Genomic DNA, 19067 nt, shown 5'->3' on the forward strand with positions numbered 1-19067 from the left:
GCATTTACTCCTTGCAATTCTGGGAGCGAGATGTGTCCATTTATCAGAAGTTGATTCAAGACGATACAGGTAACAAATGCCTGGAGTTAGGGTAGGAAACCAGGCCCATCTGACTCAGAGCCTTCTGTTCTTTCCACTTCTACATAGGTAAGCTCTAGGTCATGTTGAAGATCAACAAACATGGAGATGGATCTATTTCTAGAGTACCAGGCACCCTATTCTCAATTCTTCTTTCGCCATCTCCCACCCAACATCAAAATCAAGCTCCTTCAGACACCTTACCGTGGAAAACACATCTCTCTACCATGTAGTAATTAATGCCTTTCTTCCAGCACCAAGGCTCTTTCCCACATTTATTGTCCATAACTCACAATTTCACATTTAGTTATATGCCCTATAAAATTTTTCTCCTTAAATGTAAATGTTATGTCCCCCAAAGAAGGGGACATAAGAAACCCCTCCTAGAGGTCAGGAACCGTATCTTACAGAATCATGGAATTCGAACAGTAGTTGTGCAAAGTTATCATTAAAAAAAAAAAAAAAAAAAAAGCTGAACTCTTGTAAAAAGAAAACTTATTTGGAATCTCAGCTCCTCTGACTAAAAACTATTGAGCTAGTTAACCTTGATCTTTCAAGGTCCAAAGAAGACCAATGAGTTAGTGATATTCATACAGCAAGCTGGTAGCAGGGGCAGGACCAGAATCCATCAACCTGGACTAGAATCCATGGACTAGACGGACCGGAATCCATGTTGCTGGATTCTCATCCAGGGATTGCTTTGCTGTGGAAATCCCAGGCCTGTTCGGTCTCCTCTCAGTATCTCTGACTTGGCGACAGTCCCAAAAAAACACTGGACCGCACCTTGAACCTGGAAGCCCTGCCAGAGGGCTTACAAAGAATAGGGCAGGTGGCACCTACCCATCAGGTCACCTTCCTGGATCCTCAAAGGAGGAAAAGAGCATTATAATTCCAAGAGTCCTTTAATTGCCATGTTGGCCAATCAAATTCTCCAGGAACATGATGAAGCTGCTTTAAATCTCTTTAGTTCAGGTTCATAATCTACGTCACTAAAGATAAAAGGCACTAGCATCACCAAGTCATAAACATTTTTAAAAATTTAATTAAGTAGGATGAGAGTGGATTTGGACAAAATAAACTTAATGTCACCTTTGTCTAGCATTTTCTGTTATTTTAATAACATCTTTCTGATATGAAAACACAATGTAGATTCAGAGCACTGTATTCCATTACACAGAAAATTTGGAAAATACTAAGTATAAAGAAAAGATATCATACATAAATGTCCACTCAGATACTTTGCTATTTATTTGGGAGGCTATTCCTTGCCTGTGTTTCTATGTATCTGTATATGCATGTGTGTGACTATGTGTGTATTCATTCATAATTTGTATTTACTATTTTAATTGAAAAATATATATACCGATTTGAATCTCATTATACTAAAGAGTGAGAATTTTGCATTGACACAAAATATTCTAAAAATTTTAATATTCATTGTATTCCCATATATGGATGTTTTGTAATTTATTAAATCAAACTTCCACTAGTTCATATTTAGGCTTTTAGTTTCTTTTCTTATAAATAAAATATGGAATAAATGGCCATAATGAAAATCTTCTTGCATAAGTAATTGAGACTGTTCCCTTGGAATAAGTTGCTATAAATAAATATTTCTAGGCCTTCTGATAAATGGTCAAATTGCCTTCAAGAAAGTTTGTATCAACTAACATCCCTATCAGCAACGTATGAAGGTGCCTATTTCTTTTTTTTTTTTTTTTAAGATTTTATTTATTTATTTGACAGAGAGACAGTGAGAGAGGGAACACAAGCAGGGGGAGTGGGAAGGGGGAGAAGCAGGCTCTCCGCCGATCAGGGAGCCCGATGCGGGGCTCAATCCCAGGACCCTGGGATCACGACCGGAGTTGAAGACAGATGCCTAATGACTGAACCACCCAGAAGGCAGCAATTTCTGGAACCATCTCCAGAAATGGGTGATTAACATATAAGTAAATACATAGCATCTATCTACATATCTACTCACAGATAGTCACAAACATACATACCTAATCACATTTCTTTTAATTACTCCTAAGCTTGCAGATGTTTTCAAACCTTTGAATATACTCTTAATAGACGCTGTCAGTTGCCTATATAAGTGTGGATCTAACACACACACACGCACGCACGCACACACACACACACACAACCTGCTCCTTCATTGAGAACGGAACACAAATTTTGTTTAGATATAAGTTAGCCAAGTACTTATAAAGAAAGCCTGGGCCCTGCCCCAACCTTAGGGATAAATCTTGATTCAAGCTAATTCTTTTTATCTAAGATATATTTTATTAATAGGTATATTAAGCAGTTTTGGCCAATGAGACATGAAAACAAATCTGCTGGGGTAGCCTTCTGGTAAAGTTCTCTTTGATCTTAAAAAAAGGGACTATAGAAAGGGAATCCTCTTTCCCTTCTGACTTTGGGACAGAGTTAAGTCAAAATGTGATGCTTGGAGTTACTTCAGCCATTTTGAGACTTTGAAGGGAGCTACATCAAGTTTCAAACTATTATGCTGAAAATAACTTAGTCAGAAAAAAATTGGTGTCATTGATGATGTTATAGAGGAGCTGAACTAACTAATTCTGGAAACACTGTCCCTATAGACTTTGTTATGAGAGAATATATTTATCATTTAAGCCAGTGGAGTCAGAGTTTTTTTTATTATTTCCATTAGAATTATCTGAACTGATATGCCTACACTGTCCCACTTTATGCTTCATAATTCTCTGAGCCTGTACAGAGGATACTGATGAAGCAGCAGAGAAGTCAAATGGTTTTCCAATTCATAAAGCAATAAGTGGCAAAGCCAAAGCTTTCCACCTGTAAAATTCATACACAAATATATACACTAGATTTTTAACCATGAAAATTTAGAGCTTTCACTCTGGCCCAAGAATAAGTAATATATATTCTCAATTATCTTGAAGAAATCCTAAGATGGCTTACTATACCTTTAAAAAGTAGGGAAATAGCTATGTATATGCATTGACCAAATCTTGGAGATGGAAACAAAGAAGATAGCTCATTAGGTTATTAAAGAGAAATGTCCGTGCATTGTGTCCACCCAAATGTGGACATAGCCAGGCTTCACAACTAGCCCCAATAATGATGTAAGCGATAAGGCATCCTTAAACTCCTTTATGTGAAAGCTTAAGTGTGATTCTGAATACACAATTCCAACAATAGAGTGTATAGAAATATTAACAAGCCTCTTTGATGAATTTGGGTCAAGGGCAACATAGTACTTAATAGGTTTGTACACAAACACCCTGGGGGCAAGCTCCATCATTCATCCTAGTTTCTCTGCAGCAGTCAATGGTCCTAGATCCTTTACAACAGTGCTGGTATAAAAAGAACTCACTCCCACTTAAACCCAACAAAGAAGCCAAATGCTGCACAAATCCCTCAGACTTATTTTCATCCTGAAACTTCAGGGGGAGTGTCCTTTGGTATCCTAAGCAATATTTACTGATTTTAAAAAACTTTAGCATTATTTTAACACTACTATTGTGAAATGCAATAAATATCTGACCTTTGGTTTCTCCAGAATTACATTTGGAAAATTGAAGTTGCCCTGAAAACCTAATGTTCCATGAGTTTTTACCCTACATAATCCCTGTTTGGAGGGGCCTCTTAATTTCTTTTTGTCTCCTTTAGTTGACTTCATTTCCTTCACCTGTCATGGTAGAGAAGCCCAGTCACAAACATGTATGTATAAGTAATGTAGATTTCTGTAATTTCTTCAATTTAACTTAATGAATGATTCCCCTATTCTTCTGGACAATTGGGACAGTGGAAATGTTGTCTTGGTCATTTGAGAATTCCCTACTTCCATCAGGCTGTATCCCAGCTCTAGAGGATTCCAAATGAGCAAGACATTGGCAGAGAGGGAGCAGTCTAGTCCTTGTCCCAGAGAACGCAGGTCACCACATGAGAGGTCATGTATCTTTAGAGTTCTCTGAGGCATCCTAGCAGTCATGTCACAGTTGAAGATTCAGAATCTCCCCCATAAGGCCCCACCTGCAGAGGCATCCCATAGCCAGTCTCTCTTCAGAGCCTTTTTTTTTTTTTTTTTTAATGGTAACTCCAGTATAGTTAACAGTGTTATGTTAGTTTTCAGGTGTACAATATAGTGATTAACAGTTCCATACCTCAGCCAGGGCTCATCACAACAAGTGCTCTCCTTAATCCCCATCACCTATGCCACTCTTTCCCCCACCTACCTCCCCTCCGGTTAACCATCCGATGGTTCTCTATAGTTGAGTCTGTTTCTTGGTTTCTCTTTTTCTTTGCTCATTTGTTTTCTTAAAGTCCACATGAGTGAAATCATACGGTATTTGTCTTTCTCTATCCTATTTCACTTAACATTATACTCTCTAGTTCCATCCATGTTGTTGCAAATGGCAAGATTTCATTCTTTTTATGGCTGAATAATATTCCATTGTGTGTGTATGTACTTTATCCATCTTCTTTATCCATTCATCCATTAATGGATACTTGGACTCTTTCCATAATTTGACTCTTGTAAATAATGCTGCTCCAAACATAGGGGTGTATGTATCCCTTCGAATTAGTGTTTTGTATTTTTTGGGTAACTACCCAGTAGTGTGATTGCTGGGACATAGGGTAGTTGTGTTTTTTAACTGTTTAAGGAACCTCCACACTATTTTCCACAGTGGTTGCACCGGTTTGCATTCCCACAAACAGTGCAAGAGGATTAATTTTTTTCTACATCCTCACCAACACTTGTTTGTGTTTTTGATTTTAGTCTTTCTAACAGATATGAGGTGAAATCTTGTTGTGGTTTTGATTCGCATTTCCCTGATGATGAGTGGTGTTGAGCATCTTTTCATGTATCTGTTGGCCATCTGGATGCCTTCTTTGGAGAAATGTCTGTTCATGTCTGCTTCCCATTTTTTAACTGGAATATTTGCTTTTTAGGAGTTGAGCTGTATCAGTTCTATATGCATTTTGGATACCAACCCTTTATCAAATAGGTCATCTGCAAATATCTTCTCCCAGTCAGTAGGTTGCCTTTTAGTTTTGTTGATTGTTTCCTTTGCTGAGCAGAAGCTTTTTATTCTGATGTAGTCCCAATACTTTATTTTTGCTCATTTCCCTTACCTCAGGAAACGCATCTAGAAAAATGTTGCTACAGCCAATGTCAGAGAGATTACTGCCTGTGCTCTCTTCAAGGATTTTTGTGGTTTGAGGTCTCACATTTAGATCATTAATCCAACTTTTTATTTCTGCATATGGTGTAAGAAAGTGGCCCTGTTTCATTCCTTTGCATGTTGCTATCCAGTTTTCCCAACACCATTTGTTGAAGAGATTGTTTTTTCCCTTTGTATATGCTTTCTTGTTTTATTAAAGATTAGTTGACCATATAGTTGTAGGTTTATTTCTGGGTTTTCTATTTTGTTCCATTGAGCTCTGTGTCTATTTTTGTGTCACTACCATCTGTTTTGATTACGAAAGCTTTGTAATATAACTTGAAGTCTGCAATTCTGATACCTCCAGCTTTGCTTTCCTTTTTCAAAATTACTTTGGTAATTCAGGGTCTTTTGTGATTCCATATAAATTTTAGGATTTTTTGTTCTAGTTTTGTAATGTAAATGCTGTTGGTATTCTGACATGGATTGCATTAAATGTGTACATTGCTTTGGGTAGTACGTACATTTTAACAATATTTGTTCTTCTAATCCATGAGCATGGAATGTCTTTCCATTTACTTGTGTCATCTTCAATTTCTTTCATCAGTATTTTATAGTTTTCAGAATACAGGTGTTTCACTTCTTTGGTTAGGTTTATTCCTATTTTATTACTTTTGGTGCAGTTGTAAATGACATTGTTTTCTTAATTTCTCCTTCTGCTTCATTATTATTGTATAGAAATGCAACAGATTTCTGCATATTTATTTTGTATCCTGAGACTTTAACTGAATTCATTTATCAGTTCTAGCAGTTTTTCAGTGGAGTCTTTTGGGGTTTTCTACATATCATCATATCATCTGCAAATGGTAAATGTTTTACTTCTTTCTTACTGATATGGATGCCTTTTATTTCTTTTTGTTGCCTGATTGCTGTGGCTCGTACTCCCAGTACTATATTGAATAAAGTGGTGAGAGTGGACAGTCTTGTCTTGTTCCTCCTTAAGGGGAAAGCTCTCAGTTTCTCCCCATTGAGTATGATGTTAGCTGTGGGTTTTTCACATATGGCCTTTATTATGTTGAGGTATGTTCCCTCTCAACTTACTTCGTTGAAGGTTTTTATCATGAATGGATGTTGTACTTTGTCAAATGCTTTTTCCATGTCTACTGAAATAATCATATGGTTTTTAGCCTTTCTCTTACTGATGTAATGTATGATACTGATTGATTTGTGAATATTGAATTACCCTTACATCCCAGGAATAAATCCCACTCGATCATGGTGAATGATTTTTTAATGTATTGTGGACTGTTAGCTAGTATTTTGTTGAGGATTTTCTATCTCTAGAGCCTTACATATCTCAGAATGCAGCCTTATAGGCAGGGCCCTTCCTCCAGAAACTATTCGAGTCTCTGCCTTCATTACTTCCTGACCCTATGTTACCCACTCTGGTTTTTCTACTCTATATTAAGGAGAGCAATTCTCCTCCCTTCAGATTCTTCTCTGCCATTCTTGGTCTTACAAAACCAGACTACATATTAGAATCACTTGGACCTTTAAACAAACTGGAGCCAGGTCTCAGTCCTAGACCAAATGCAAATCAAAATCTCTAAGAGTATATCCCAACATTGACTCCCCCCCACCATGTCCTGAGTGATTCCAACCTGAGCTGAGGGTTGAGAACCTCTGCACAAAAACAGTCAGGAGTTTGGAATCCTGCTTTCAGTACTGTCACATCCCTCCTCTGGAAGGGGATGTGGGTAACAGAGCCAACTACCTATTTAAAGGAGCAAAAAAAAAGGGGGGGGACAAAACAAAGGGGGGAGACATACCAGCCAAACAAATCAAAGCAAAGGGTAAATGTCTAATAATCATCAGAGATTTTAGTTGGATTTCAGAATATCGAAAACTCTAACTCTTGTTTTGACTTTACTTATTCAATATATTAATAAATGTTTTCTGCCATCTTTATCAAAGGTAGTTTTGCATCTTAAAGCATTTGATACAGCATTTTCACTCAAGTAGAAGTAGTCTACAGATCTATTACTAGAATTTCATTCTTACCGCTATCTCACTTTTTCTGAGACTGAAAGTCAAGTAATTAGTAACTTATCCCTTTAATGCTGCCAGACAGTCAAAAGTAAGAACAAGCATGTCCAAAACAAGCACATGCTATGTGCTTTAAAGATAAGGATAATCAATAGAAATTTTACTACCATGCTCTATCAAGTTGCAGAATGTTCTATTTTGGCTCTATTTCATATGGCTCTGCTCAATAAAACGACATCAGGCACCTCATATTTCAAAGTGTTCTTTATATCATCAACCTTAGGAGAAAAGCTTTTTTCAGAAAACTGGTCTAAAATTTCTAACAGTTACCTCTTAATCCTAAATCTTTTAAGCTGTTGCCTCACCTCTTTTCATAAGGTGCTCAATTGAAACCACTAAAATTAATGTACTATATCTAACTTTAACTAAGCTTATTTGAAGTATTTCAAACATATACTTCCTTCAAGCTTTCTTCCATGCCAATATCAAGAAAATACAAATCCTTTGAGCAAGGTAATAGAACTCACATGGGATACAGGTTATCTCACTTGTTTCTTTTATTTCTTACCTTCATTGGAAGCTTTTGGCATAAAAATGAATGCTTACCCATTACTGTCAAGTACCTGTCTTATTGCTGCATGCTTTTGTCATAAATCACAGGTATCCTGCTTTCAAGCTGCCTGAGTATCTAATGATAACATCTTATCAAACAAGCAAAACACGGGCAGTTTAACTGGGGATAAATGAATGTCAGGGACCAGTAAATCAAGGAGTCTGACCATTGCAAAAATCAAAAGGTACAGAGAATAGAAAAGCACCCCACCAGCCTAATTTCAGGGAATCCTCCAATTTCGAAATTCATAAAAGAGCAAGGGCAACCCAGGGGTCTCTTACAGGACAGAAAGTGATGTAGACTCACACAAATCCTAAGGCCAAAAACTGGCCCAAGCATCAAATGCTTTCAATTTCACCCTTTCAAAGGGCAAGGGAAACCTTCCTAGAAAAAAGTACAAAGCCTCGTATAGAATACGGGGTCATGTCAGGGAATCCCCAGCCTCTAGGTGTAAAAATTAAGTTATAACACATTTTTTTTATTGTTATGTTAGTCACCATACAGTACCTCATTCGTTTTTGATGTACTGTTCCATGATTCATTGTGTGTATATAACACCCAGTGCTCCATTCAATATGTGCCCTCCTTAATACCCATCACCAGGCTAACCCATTCCCCCACCCCCCTCCCCTCTAGAACCCTCAGTTTGTTTCTCAGAGTCCATAGTCGCTCATGGTTCCTCTCCCCTTGTGATTCCCCCCCCCCTTCATTTTTCCCTTCCTTCTCCTAATGTCCTCCATGCTATTCCTTATATACCACAAATAAGTGAAACCATTTAAGTTGGGGGTAAGTATTCTCAATGTTAAACCCTTATTTTCCCACGAGATACGATTTTTTTCCCAATTTTTATTAAGATAAAAAGGGGGAAAGAGTTAAAGTTTCTTTTCTGTTTGACACATTGCCTTTCCCCTCCAGCATCAAGTTTAACATCTATTTATTGTCACAGGTGCAATCTTTCTAAAAGGACCATGGTTATCAGCATAAAGTTTCAAATGGCTATTTTAGGGTTTCTTCTCTGGACCTTATGAAGGACTAACAACTAACATGGGATTAAACACCCAATACTCATCTAAATTCTACTAAGACTTTCAAGAGGGATTGATTTGGCAAACATTGGAACATTTTTGATAGTGAATATACATTTGAGTTTTTTCACATGAAGACATTGCCTCATTAATCATGAACTCTCTGGGCACAGAGATCATTTATCACTATTCTCAGTGACCATATTTCCTAATACTCGTGACTGATACTAATGATGTATTAGATATATGAATAAATGAATGAAATGGGTCAATCAATCAATCATTCAATAATCTATTACCAAAGTTGATAGATCTTCTTTACTTCTAGGCTCACTAATTTTTAGTTGAATCTAATTTTTCAGTATTACTACTGACCTCTAAGGCAGTTAAGGTCAAGCTAAATGGCATACTAAAAGAAAGAGAACAGTGACCTTGACATATTTAGAAAACTAACAGGAGCAGCAGATACTAATTGATTTGGGACAGAGTCTGGAATGGACTTTGGAAATCAGGAATGCCAATAATGAGAAATGCTGTATCAGGAACTTGGGGCAAACAAAGGATGCCTTCAAGTCTGTCAGTTTCTCCAGAAAATGGTCTTTAGAAAATGAAACATGTGAAAAGATGCCTTGCAGTGGCCAACATCTATTATATACCTTACTTATTACCATAGACAAATAGCCACTTAGAGGAAGAAGTCTTTGCCAATAAAGAAATGACAGAGATTGGAGGTGGGGACCTGATCTATCTTGGAGAGCAAAGAGCACCTTTGGCCTAACAGGCTTACTTTCAGGACACCAAGGTAAATATCAGAGTTCCAACTTATTATGCAAGCATCTAATGGAGGCCCTGGGATCTGGTCCAGAGGAGAAATGGCAGGGAGAATGCTTGTCTCTTAGCTCTCTGCACTCCCATCCATATTCCAGACTATAAAATCCTACCCTAATCCGCTCACTGCATGTTAACATGAGTTAACTCCAGTAGCTCCTTGTGGCTTGAAAAACACTCCACACACACTATTCTGGAAATCAAGCAACTTTTTCTTATTGTACTTTGCTTGTCCTTCCATCACAGCACTTAGTACAGATGTGCTTAATATCATCATGTTTTTGAGACTACTTTCCCCAACACACTCTGTACTGTTGGGGGAAAGAGGGTTATTTTAATAAACAGCTCCTGTTAAAGGAAACAAAATCTGTTGAGAATCTATTAAGTTTAAGTCACTACGTATTCATTAGCACCATTCACCAAATATTTCTGGTTTTCCAAACCTTCTAGGCACAAAGTAGAACTGCATTTCTTCATGCCCTTGTAGTTGGCTGGGTACCGGTGACTAGCTCTAGTCAACGAGCAGAGTGTGGAAAGGGTATGTGTCACTCTCTGATAACAACACTGAATGACTGTTTCAAGACCCTCCAGACTCTTTCATATCTTGATGACTGGCAATGTTCATAATACTGACTATTCTATCTGCTTGTACCCCACAGTAATTATGATGAGCAAAGCACCCTTCTTGTTGACCAGTGAAAGACAAACAAAACCTTGTTATTTTAGGTTAGTCATATTTAGGGTTGTTACTGCAGAACATCCTATCCTGACTGATGCAAGTGCCCGCAAGTGCCAAGATAAATGTTTTCATATATACAATCTGATGTTCATAATAACCAAAGAGCTACATATAACAGGTATAGCAGACACAGCAGATATGAGCTGCATTTTATAAATGAAATTTAGAGAAGTAAATAGCCCAAGGCCAAATAGTTTTGTTCATTCCTTCATTCAATAAATATTTGTCGAGCACGGCACTCTGCCAGGCTATGTTCTCCACAACCCCAGCTCCTCCAACTAGGTTATGTTTTAAGTAGCAAAGATAGGGAACAAAAGAGAAAAGGTCCCAGCTCTCAGATCTTACATTCTAATAGAGATAAAATTTTTGAAAATCATATATAAAAAATAAAAACTCTACATGGTAATAAGTGATAGTCAGAAAATTAAAATCAGGTGATAGGATAATGGGTAGCTAATTATATAAATCAGAGAAAGTCTCTCTGAGCCTCTTTTTTTGCAGAGGGGATGCTTGGGTACCCACTGACACCCACATCCTTGTTTTTTACTCCAATAATACAGTTTGCTTTCTCAAAGTAATTCTATAAATACATTTTCCATCTCGTTCCATATATAAACCACCAGGCAGGGCACCTATCCTTAAGAGGCTTTCAACAAGCACGGAGCTCCGATCTTCCTTCCTTTGTGAAAAAGTAAAGCAGAGGTGGTATTCTGCTATGATTTCAACAAGGCCTTTCTACACAGCAGGGCCTTAATCAAGGTTTACAGAGTTGCATGATATGTGCTGTTGTTGTTAGGAGGATATTCACCAGTTCCTTCTAATCTTAGGGTTAAGGTTAATCATAAGAAGAAACAATCATACAAAACATCAGATTTCTAGATTGTTTGTTTATAGGTCCAAAAGAGTTTTGCATCCCCTTTAAAATGTTTAGCTCTCAGCATGCTGTGTTGATGCAATCTCTTTTTTCTCTGGGAATTTTAGTTATACTACATGAAAGATAAAGGAGATTGGCTATCTGTGGCCATCAGAAACCTGTATTAATCTCGTATCACCAGCTCCTTAGCCAAAAAATAATAACATAAATACACAACAATCAATGGGAAAGGTTATTTGGACACAGAAACATGTTCCCTAACTTTTGCAATTTTTTGCACTTCTGTAAAGGTCATTGGGAATAAAATACACCTAAGAGTGGCAGTCCATTCTGAGTGAAAAATTCAGTTTATAGGCCACTGTTAATAGAACAACAACAACAAAAAAAGATGCAGGAGGCAGGGAAAGGTACAAAATGACTGAAATTCTGTGTTCGAGGGGCACTTTTCTTATAGATTACAGGTTGGTCATTTAAAGACATTTGACCAGAAGAAAAAAGACTCAGAACTTTCTACCATCCTTAACCAATTTACTGTTCATACCTCCATATATATATAATTGGAAGTATACTGGAACCCCCAAACCAAATGCCCCACAAAGCCAGCGTTGCTCACACGAAGGCACCGCCCATATCCCTAGAATGCCAGTTTAGTGCTGAGAGCCCTGCCATATAGGGGAAACTGACCATCAGCATATGTCAATCCAGAGTCTTGACTGGCTCCCATACATGCCCAATTCCTGCCCACCAGGTACTCCACTGCCCCTCTAAATTTAATCCTTGTCTTTCCCAATGGGAACAAAGTACATTTTCTTATATACAAAAACATTTCAGCATGATAGAAGAAAAATAGTTTGATACTTTTCCATTCTTAAAACTGATATCTCTAAGTCCACTGGGAGTAGAAATAAATTACGCAGGCAAAATTTTTTTTACAACTTTTTTCTCCAAAGGGGAGGGTGAAACAGTGCAAGAGAAAAACTAGCTGGGTTACAGTACTACCTAGTACACTTAGAGTTAAATTTAACAACACACATATGGCAGAGAGAAGGACTGAATCAGAAAAACAGTGTTGCTTCTTCATGCTCACCTGTGCAAGAGAAGTCATCCACTCGGATATAGCCTGGGACACAGTCACAGCGATATAACCCAGCCAAGTTCACACATACAGTATTGGCATGACAGTAATGCATCTTAGCTGCACACTCATCAATATCTGAAGGAGAACAAAAGAAGCAACATCGCAGTTAAGTGAATGAACTTTATTTAGTGTGCTCATTTTACAATGAAATTTAAAAAGGCAAATGCCGATCAAAGCTAAAAGAAAAAGCAAGATGCAGTAAACACAAAACTTAAATGCAAATTCAACTGCATTCAGGTTCATTAGATCCCATCTTGAGCTGAAAGTATTTCGAGAAAGATGCATGGTGAGATGTTAACAGTTAAGAAACCAAGAAGTATGAAGATTGAATCTGCTATTCAATCTTAGTCTATTAGTCTCTCACCAAGAAGGATGCTGGATTTAAACATCCAAAATCAAAGAGTTCTGAGTCCAGTGAGTTGATACCAATTAATATTTATTAGGTGTCCACTGTACATGGTGTAGCTTTTATCAGAGAGATCAAGGGGATCCAGGCCTCTCTGCTCAGGTGTCTTACTAAGACACGCTTTAATCCATCTGTTAAAAAATGATGGCGCAGCCAGTTTCTCCCATGTTGTACTGTGAATACAGACAACAGCTGTTGTCTAATGCAAACTGACATCTTTCATTCCTTGACCTGGAGATCCTTCCCATGTGACAGAATAATGGGCTGATTCAACAAAAAGATCTTTTTCTCTCTGAAATGGAGGTCAGGGCATCACCAGCTTCCTCATAAGCATTCATGGTAAGAACTGAAATAACCTACAACCTTAAGTACAGACTTTAGTCTTTTCTGGAAGTTGTTTTCAGAAATGCCTTAAATGTTCATTTTACTCCGAGTGCTTATGGAGATGGAGAGGAAAGGATCACAGCACAGCATAAGGACCTAACACAATGAGAGTTCTGGTTCTTCCAGTTACTAGCCTGTGACATGCATTTAACCATGCTGAGTCTCAAGGTTCTTATCAGTTTGTCATACAGGCCAGTTCTAAACCTACTGCTTTACATCATTAAATTATCTAATGTAATTCACATACAATTCCATGATCCAAGTACACGCAGCACTACTGACATTTTGAAGTCTAGAAAATTGGGCCTTAGAGAAGTTAAATATCTGGCACAAAGTCATCCTGTTAGAACATGCTATACCCAGGATTTGAACTCAGAAGTCAATCTCTTATTTACTATGATTTACTTCATGAAAGCACCTTGAAAATGACAGTCAACCATGGTGTTACTATTAAGGTAATCACCAAAGTCCTAAGGCACTTCATGTGTAGAAACAGAGGATAAAAACAGCTATATTGAGGCACTAGGAATCTCACTTATCTATATAAAAGTAAAAGTGGATTGACTTATTTCTTAATAAAACACACTTAAATAATACCAGATTCTTTTCAGCACTAAAGATCTGTCAGCCCATAAATAAAAGTTACTGTGGAGTAACTGAGGTCCTAGAAAGACACACAGTTAGCAAGACTTGCTTAACTGTAAGTGCAAAACACCAGAAATCACTGAAATGCTTCAGGCAATAAAGTGTTCTACTTATACAAGATCATGTTCTTCCAAAAATGATCCAAGACAATGCACAATTAAAATAAATGGACAGCCGAATATAAAAACTATATAAGATTCTATCAAGCTGGGGTATGAAGGGAACTCCCCCACGAATTTAAGACAGAATAGTAACCGAGCATGAGGTGTAGTTCAGATCTTTCTGGCACCCAGAGCATTAGAATTCTTTAACAAGTCGATACCTGACATCATTTAAGCATTTTGCTTCACAGAACAGTGGTATCACAAAAGTCGAGAGGAAAAGGGTTTCAGGAAAGGAGTAATGATCACTTTTGTCATCGGCTAAGAAGCTGAATAAGATCAGGACATCACTAACCACTGGATTGGGCATGAAGCAGTTCACGGTGACCTTGACGGAAGAAGAGTAGATTTGGGAAGGTGGTGGAGAAAAGCCTGACTTGAGTCAATTAAAGACGGGATGGAAGAGGAGGGAATAGAGACAGAAAAACAAGGCAAACCTTTTGAGATTTTTTTTCCCATAAAGAAAAATGGGGTAGTAGTTCTGGAGAGACTTGGTGTCGAGAGTGTCTTACTTCAGGATGGGAGCGATCACAGCACGTTTGTACACTTTGGGAAAGGATTCGATACGAGTGAAGCAAACTGATGATATAGAAGAAAGAGATCATTGCAGGAGCCAAATCCGGGGGGGAAGCAGTACACAGAATGGAGCAAGTCATCTCTACAATAAGAACAAAGCTGAGATAAGGGAAGACATGGAGATGCATTGGCATAGTTGGTGGTAAGATGAAGTCATTCTCCTTCACTTATTTTTATTTTTTCAGTTAAATGAAAAGAGAGGGTAACGTCTGAGATTTAAGAAAGGGAGGAGGTATCAGATATTTAAGGAGGGGGATAAGGTATTAGTCATGTTGATAAAAGAGAACAAACATTTACTCAGAGCATATAGTACGGTGGCTGAGGAGCGGCTGTGATTTGTGATCACGAATGAGTTAAGTGAGAGCAGTCAGCATGGACCTGTGTTTTTCTCCAATTTCATTCAGGTATTTGGGGGCAGTAGAAGGGTGTAACCAGAGATGAATTCTTATGCAGATATAATGAGTAAACAGAGATACAGGGGAATTGAGGGTCTAAAGAAAGAGATGATGACGATGAAGTGCCAAGGAATCGCGGCTAATTAGGAGAGATGTGAGCACATGAAGATGGAGAAAGACAGCTGAAATGGACTGGGTATTAGGGGTGGGCACTCTGCTGTACCTCTCAGACCTCACTTCAGAACTAAAGAACTTAATCCCCCAGCTACTGGGAGTATTGCCTGCTAACAATCATCAGCTGTTATCCTTTTAGGGAAACTGTCCTTGGCTAATGAGAGATAATACAGTCAGTCACACTTTCATCCTGGGAGTGAGCTACAACAAAGACTGCTTCTCATTTACCCCAGCTCAAGATAATTCTAAGGGACCATCCAGATTTCAGAGCACTCAGTGATATTGAGCTAACTTCTCCCTCTGTCCAGTCCTGCATTCTTCCCTTCCTTAGAGGCCTTCATCCCAAGAGCACTCCCTAATAAACTTCCTGCATGCCAGCCTCCATCTCAAAGTTTGCCTCTTAGGGAACCCCAACTGCAGTTTCCATGAGGGTACTAGAATGCATGAGCTAGAAAGCGAAGAGACGGGGTTATAAAGTGTGTGCTTGACATTAATATTTTGGAGCTGATTCAGTTATTGTTGATTTTAAGGTCTTCTGTGCAACGATGGGGGAGTGGAAGAATAGATCATTGTAAGTGAGAGGCTGGGAATAAATACCAAGAGAAGCCAGGCATTGGAGGGAGTTGGTTGGCATCAGTGTTGTTCCTCAAACATTACCAGTTTTCCTCTTCCTGGGTACATCATACAAATGTACTTCCCCATCCTCTTTGAAGTTAAGCATAGCTATATGACTGGGCATGATGTCTGAGCAAAGCATACCACCTCTAGGGGGAAAGATTAAGAGCCAGCAGCTGGCTTACCACATTTTCCTGTCCCTGCTTTGGAAATCATGGAAGCACAGAGATGGAGACATTCTCAGCCTGGGTCCCTGAGCGAGGAGTAGGCAACCAGACAAGCCTGATCAATATGTTGCATAAGCTACAAATATGCTTTTGTTCATTTAAGCCATTGAGCCCACCCTGGCTGGTAGAAAGGTGACTAGGAAAGGTATCTAAAAGAAAGAGATCATTAAGCTTGATCTTAAAAGATGAACAGAAATTCACCAAGTAGAGACCGGAGGTGGGGAAAAGTAAGGGAAACTCCAGAGGCTAAACTTGTTGTCTCTGTAGAGTTACGAAGGGAGAGAATCACTGAGTCATGAACATTAATTAGCCTTCTACTAGGCCCTGAAGCAGAGGATGAACAAAATGCCACCATTAACCTCACAGCCTGGCAAGACATTGGGCGAAACTTGTAAGTTGTACCAAGAACGGGAGACCTTTTAACAGGGGGATTGGATGTGGTCCGAGAGGGCCAGAGGAGCAGTCTCTGTGGACATGATGTTTCACTGAAGACCTAAAACGGAAGTGAAACAGGTGAAGGGGAGAGGAATAACATACGAGGCAGAGAAGAATGTTGGAGAAGAATTAGGGGAAGGAGCTTTGTCTATTTAAAGTGAAACTGGCAAGATAAGCTCAGGCCAGATCCTGCTGAGCCTTGTGGGCCACAGGAAGGAGTCTAGATGTTAATCAAGGCAGGGGCACAAACCAATTTGTTTTTAAAATACCACTCAGCTGTAGTGAAGAGAATGGACTGGAGCTGGCCAAGCTGAAGGCTAGATCACCTTGGTATTTTACTCTCAGAGAGATAGCCACACTGAACTCCATCTCATTCTGCCAGGATGCCCAGACATTCTTTAGGATGAGAAACTAGTCAGGCCCATGGGCCACAGCTGCCAACCAGGCTGCTGACTACAATGAATGTTTCCCTGTCATGGACCCTTGTCAGCTCCTCCCAGAGAGAAACTCCTGGCTCATTTCCCTTAGGCCACTGGATAACTGATGAGAGGCATCTGCCTTATCGAGATTTGAAGGAGTTACTCGGCTGTAACAAGCTTATTTTGACTCAAACAGCCAAACCATCCCTTTGTTTCAGAGGATTCTAAGACCCTAAATAAAAATATTTTCAAAAACAGGACAAGGGAATGGTTAGAAGATCCCAGGGAGAATTTCTCACATAAATTTCTTCAACCTTTACTCTCTCCAAGTCACAAAGGACCCCATGCCATACATCCCCACTGCTCCAGTGAAGTGTCTTTAAGCTGTTTTCATTTTCACTTCATACCACTGATAATTTCAACTCTTGCAGATCTCATAATTTCCTGGTACCAGTCCAGAAAAAGCACCAAAATAAAGCAGAAAAGTTGACAAACATACCAGAGAATTAAACTGTTACAACCTTATCTTTGTTGCCTATCCCCCATTATGCAAACACCAGATATAAAAATACCTGATGGTATAACTAACGCAGAGGGGAGGGAAAAAAAATTGTCTAGTGTTTAGAGTCATCTAGCTGGGTCTCTTGAAGCAATAATACAGAAGGAAGGAAATGAGAATTTCTCCATTTTTAGGATGGGGCTGGGGATGGACTAGCAACTCATTTGCTGAAACAAAAGATTGCCTCATCAACCCCGCAGACAGTTCTGATAGGACTCAAGAGTGCTTCAAAAGGAAATCTGATTATAGAAAGAATCAAAACAGAATTAACGAACATCTTCAGAGTTGAGATATCCTGAGAAAACAATCTTGAGAACTAGTGAGCTGAGATTTTTAAGATGAGCCTAAGACAAACGGTGCATACTGTTCAGAAAGATTCTTTCAAAGGTAATGAATAATTACAACAACAAGCAAACAAACCCCAGACAGAACTCCCTAATGAAGGAATGAACTGATGCTCACAGAGAGAAATGCATAGGGCCCAAAGAACCAAGGATTTTTAACCCGAAAGCCGTCTGACCTTTGCCCAGGTGGTGCAGGTGTTCTGCCTGAAGCCGATTTCTTTCTCAAGCAATGGTCTCTCCAGGTGTGACACTCAATCCAAATCCAGGAGACAAGAGGCTCCACCTAAGGCTGAACCTCAAGGTGGGGGCTGGACACACTCTAGTCCAGGTTCAAGTTAAAGGTCTCAATCAGTCTAAGAAGTTTTTATAAGAACAACAGTTAACCTAATTACTGGAAGGATAAATGGATTAAAAAAAAAAAACTGCACCATTAGGCACAGGGTAATACCAAGAAGAATTTGAGGTTCAATGTGTATCATCTCAGAGGGTAAAACTAGGAACAGCCGCCTGGCACCCGGTTAGTACTCATTTTTATGAGTATTTCTCATAGATGTCATTTCTATGTATTAAACACTGTGCTACATATTCACCAGATAGCGTCTCATCACTCCATTTATTCTTCTTGAAGGAAGTAGGTAGCCCCATGTCATGATGAGGGAATGCAGCTCAGAGATTATTAGGTCACTTGCCCAAGGCACAAAGTCAGAAGCCTAGGAGCCTGGGTTTGAATACACATGGTCTGATTTCAAAGTTGGCACAGTCCACACTGTAGCATTTCTAGCCCTCAATAATGATTCAATCCTATAACTCTGTTAGATACATCTGATGCGGCCAGGAAGCATATGGAAACAAGTAGATCTCCAAATTCTATGTCTGTGTGCAAAGCTGTTCCTAACATTTGTTCTGGTATTATACTCTGTTCGAAGAGCGATGCTACACCATGCATCACTGGTTCTTTGGCTCTTTTAAATCACTCTTAACACTTTCACACTTTAGGCTCCAGTGACCCAGAGCCCCAAAACAGGTAGCAGCATTCTGCTCCCACCTTGAACCCACAGCTTGATACAGTCTCTATGCTGGTTGCGTAAGACTGATTGCCTCCTCTAGGATTAGAAACTACAGACAAAAGACCTGGTTGTTTTCTTTTTCATATTTTTCGAGAAACATCTATAAACCCCACTGCAGTATATATCAGCTCGAGTATAATGGGGCTCAAATTACGATTCATTC

At 38.9% G+C, this 19067-nt stretch overlaps 1 protein-coding gene across 4 annotated transcripts in view; it reads right to left on the reverse strand.

Annotated features, from left to right (window-relative positions):
• The window catches only part of NELL1 (neural EGFL like 1), an 857163-nt gene that overhangs the window by 444416 nt on the left and 393680 nt on the right, over window positions 1–19067 (reverse strand). For all 4 annotated transcript variants that reach the window (XM_073904919.1, XM_073904917.1, XM_073904918.1 and 1 more), the window contains exon 13: window positions 12447–12572. In XM_073904919.1, coding sequence (XP_073761020.1) covers window positions 12447–12572 — 126 coding nt within the window. The remainder of the gene's footprint in view (window positions 1–12446; window positions 12573–19067) is intronic.

The sequence above is a fragment of the Callorhinus ursinus genome, unplaced genomic scaffold, assembly GCF_003265705.2.
Source record: "Callorhinus ursinus isolate GAN/ISIS: 27379988/994484 unplaced genomic scaffold, GSC_fseal_2.0 scaffold21, whole genome shotgun sequence".
In the NCBI taxonomy this organism is placed as follows: domain Eukaryota; kingdom Metazoa; phylum Chordata; class Mammalia; order Carnivora; family Otariidae; genus Callorhinus; species Callorhinus ursinus.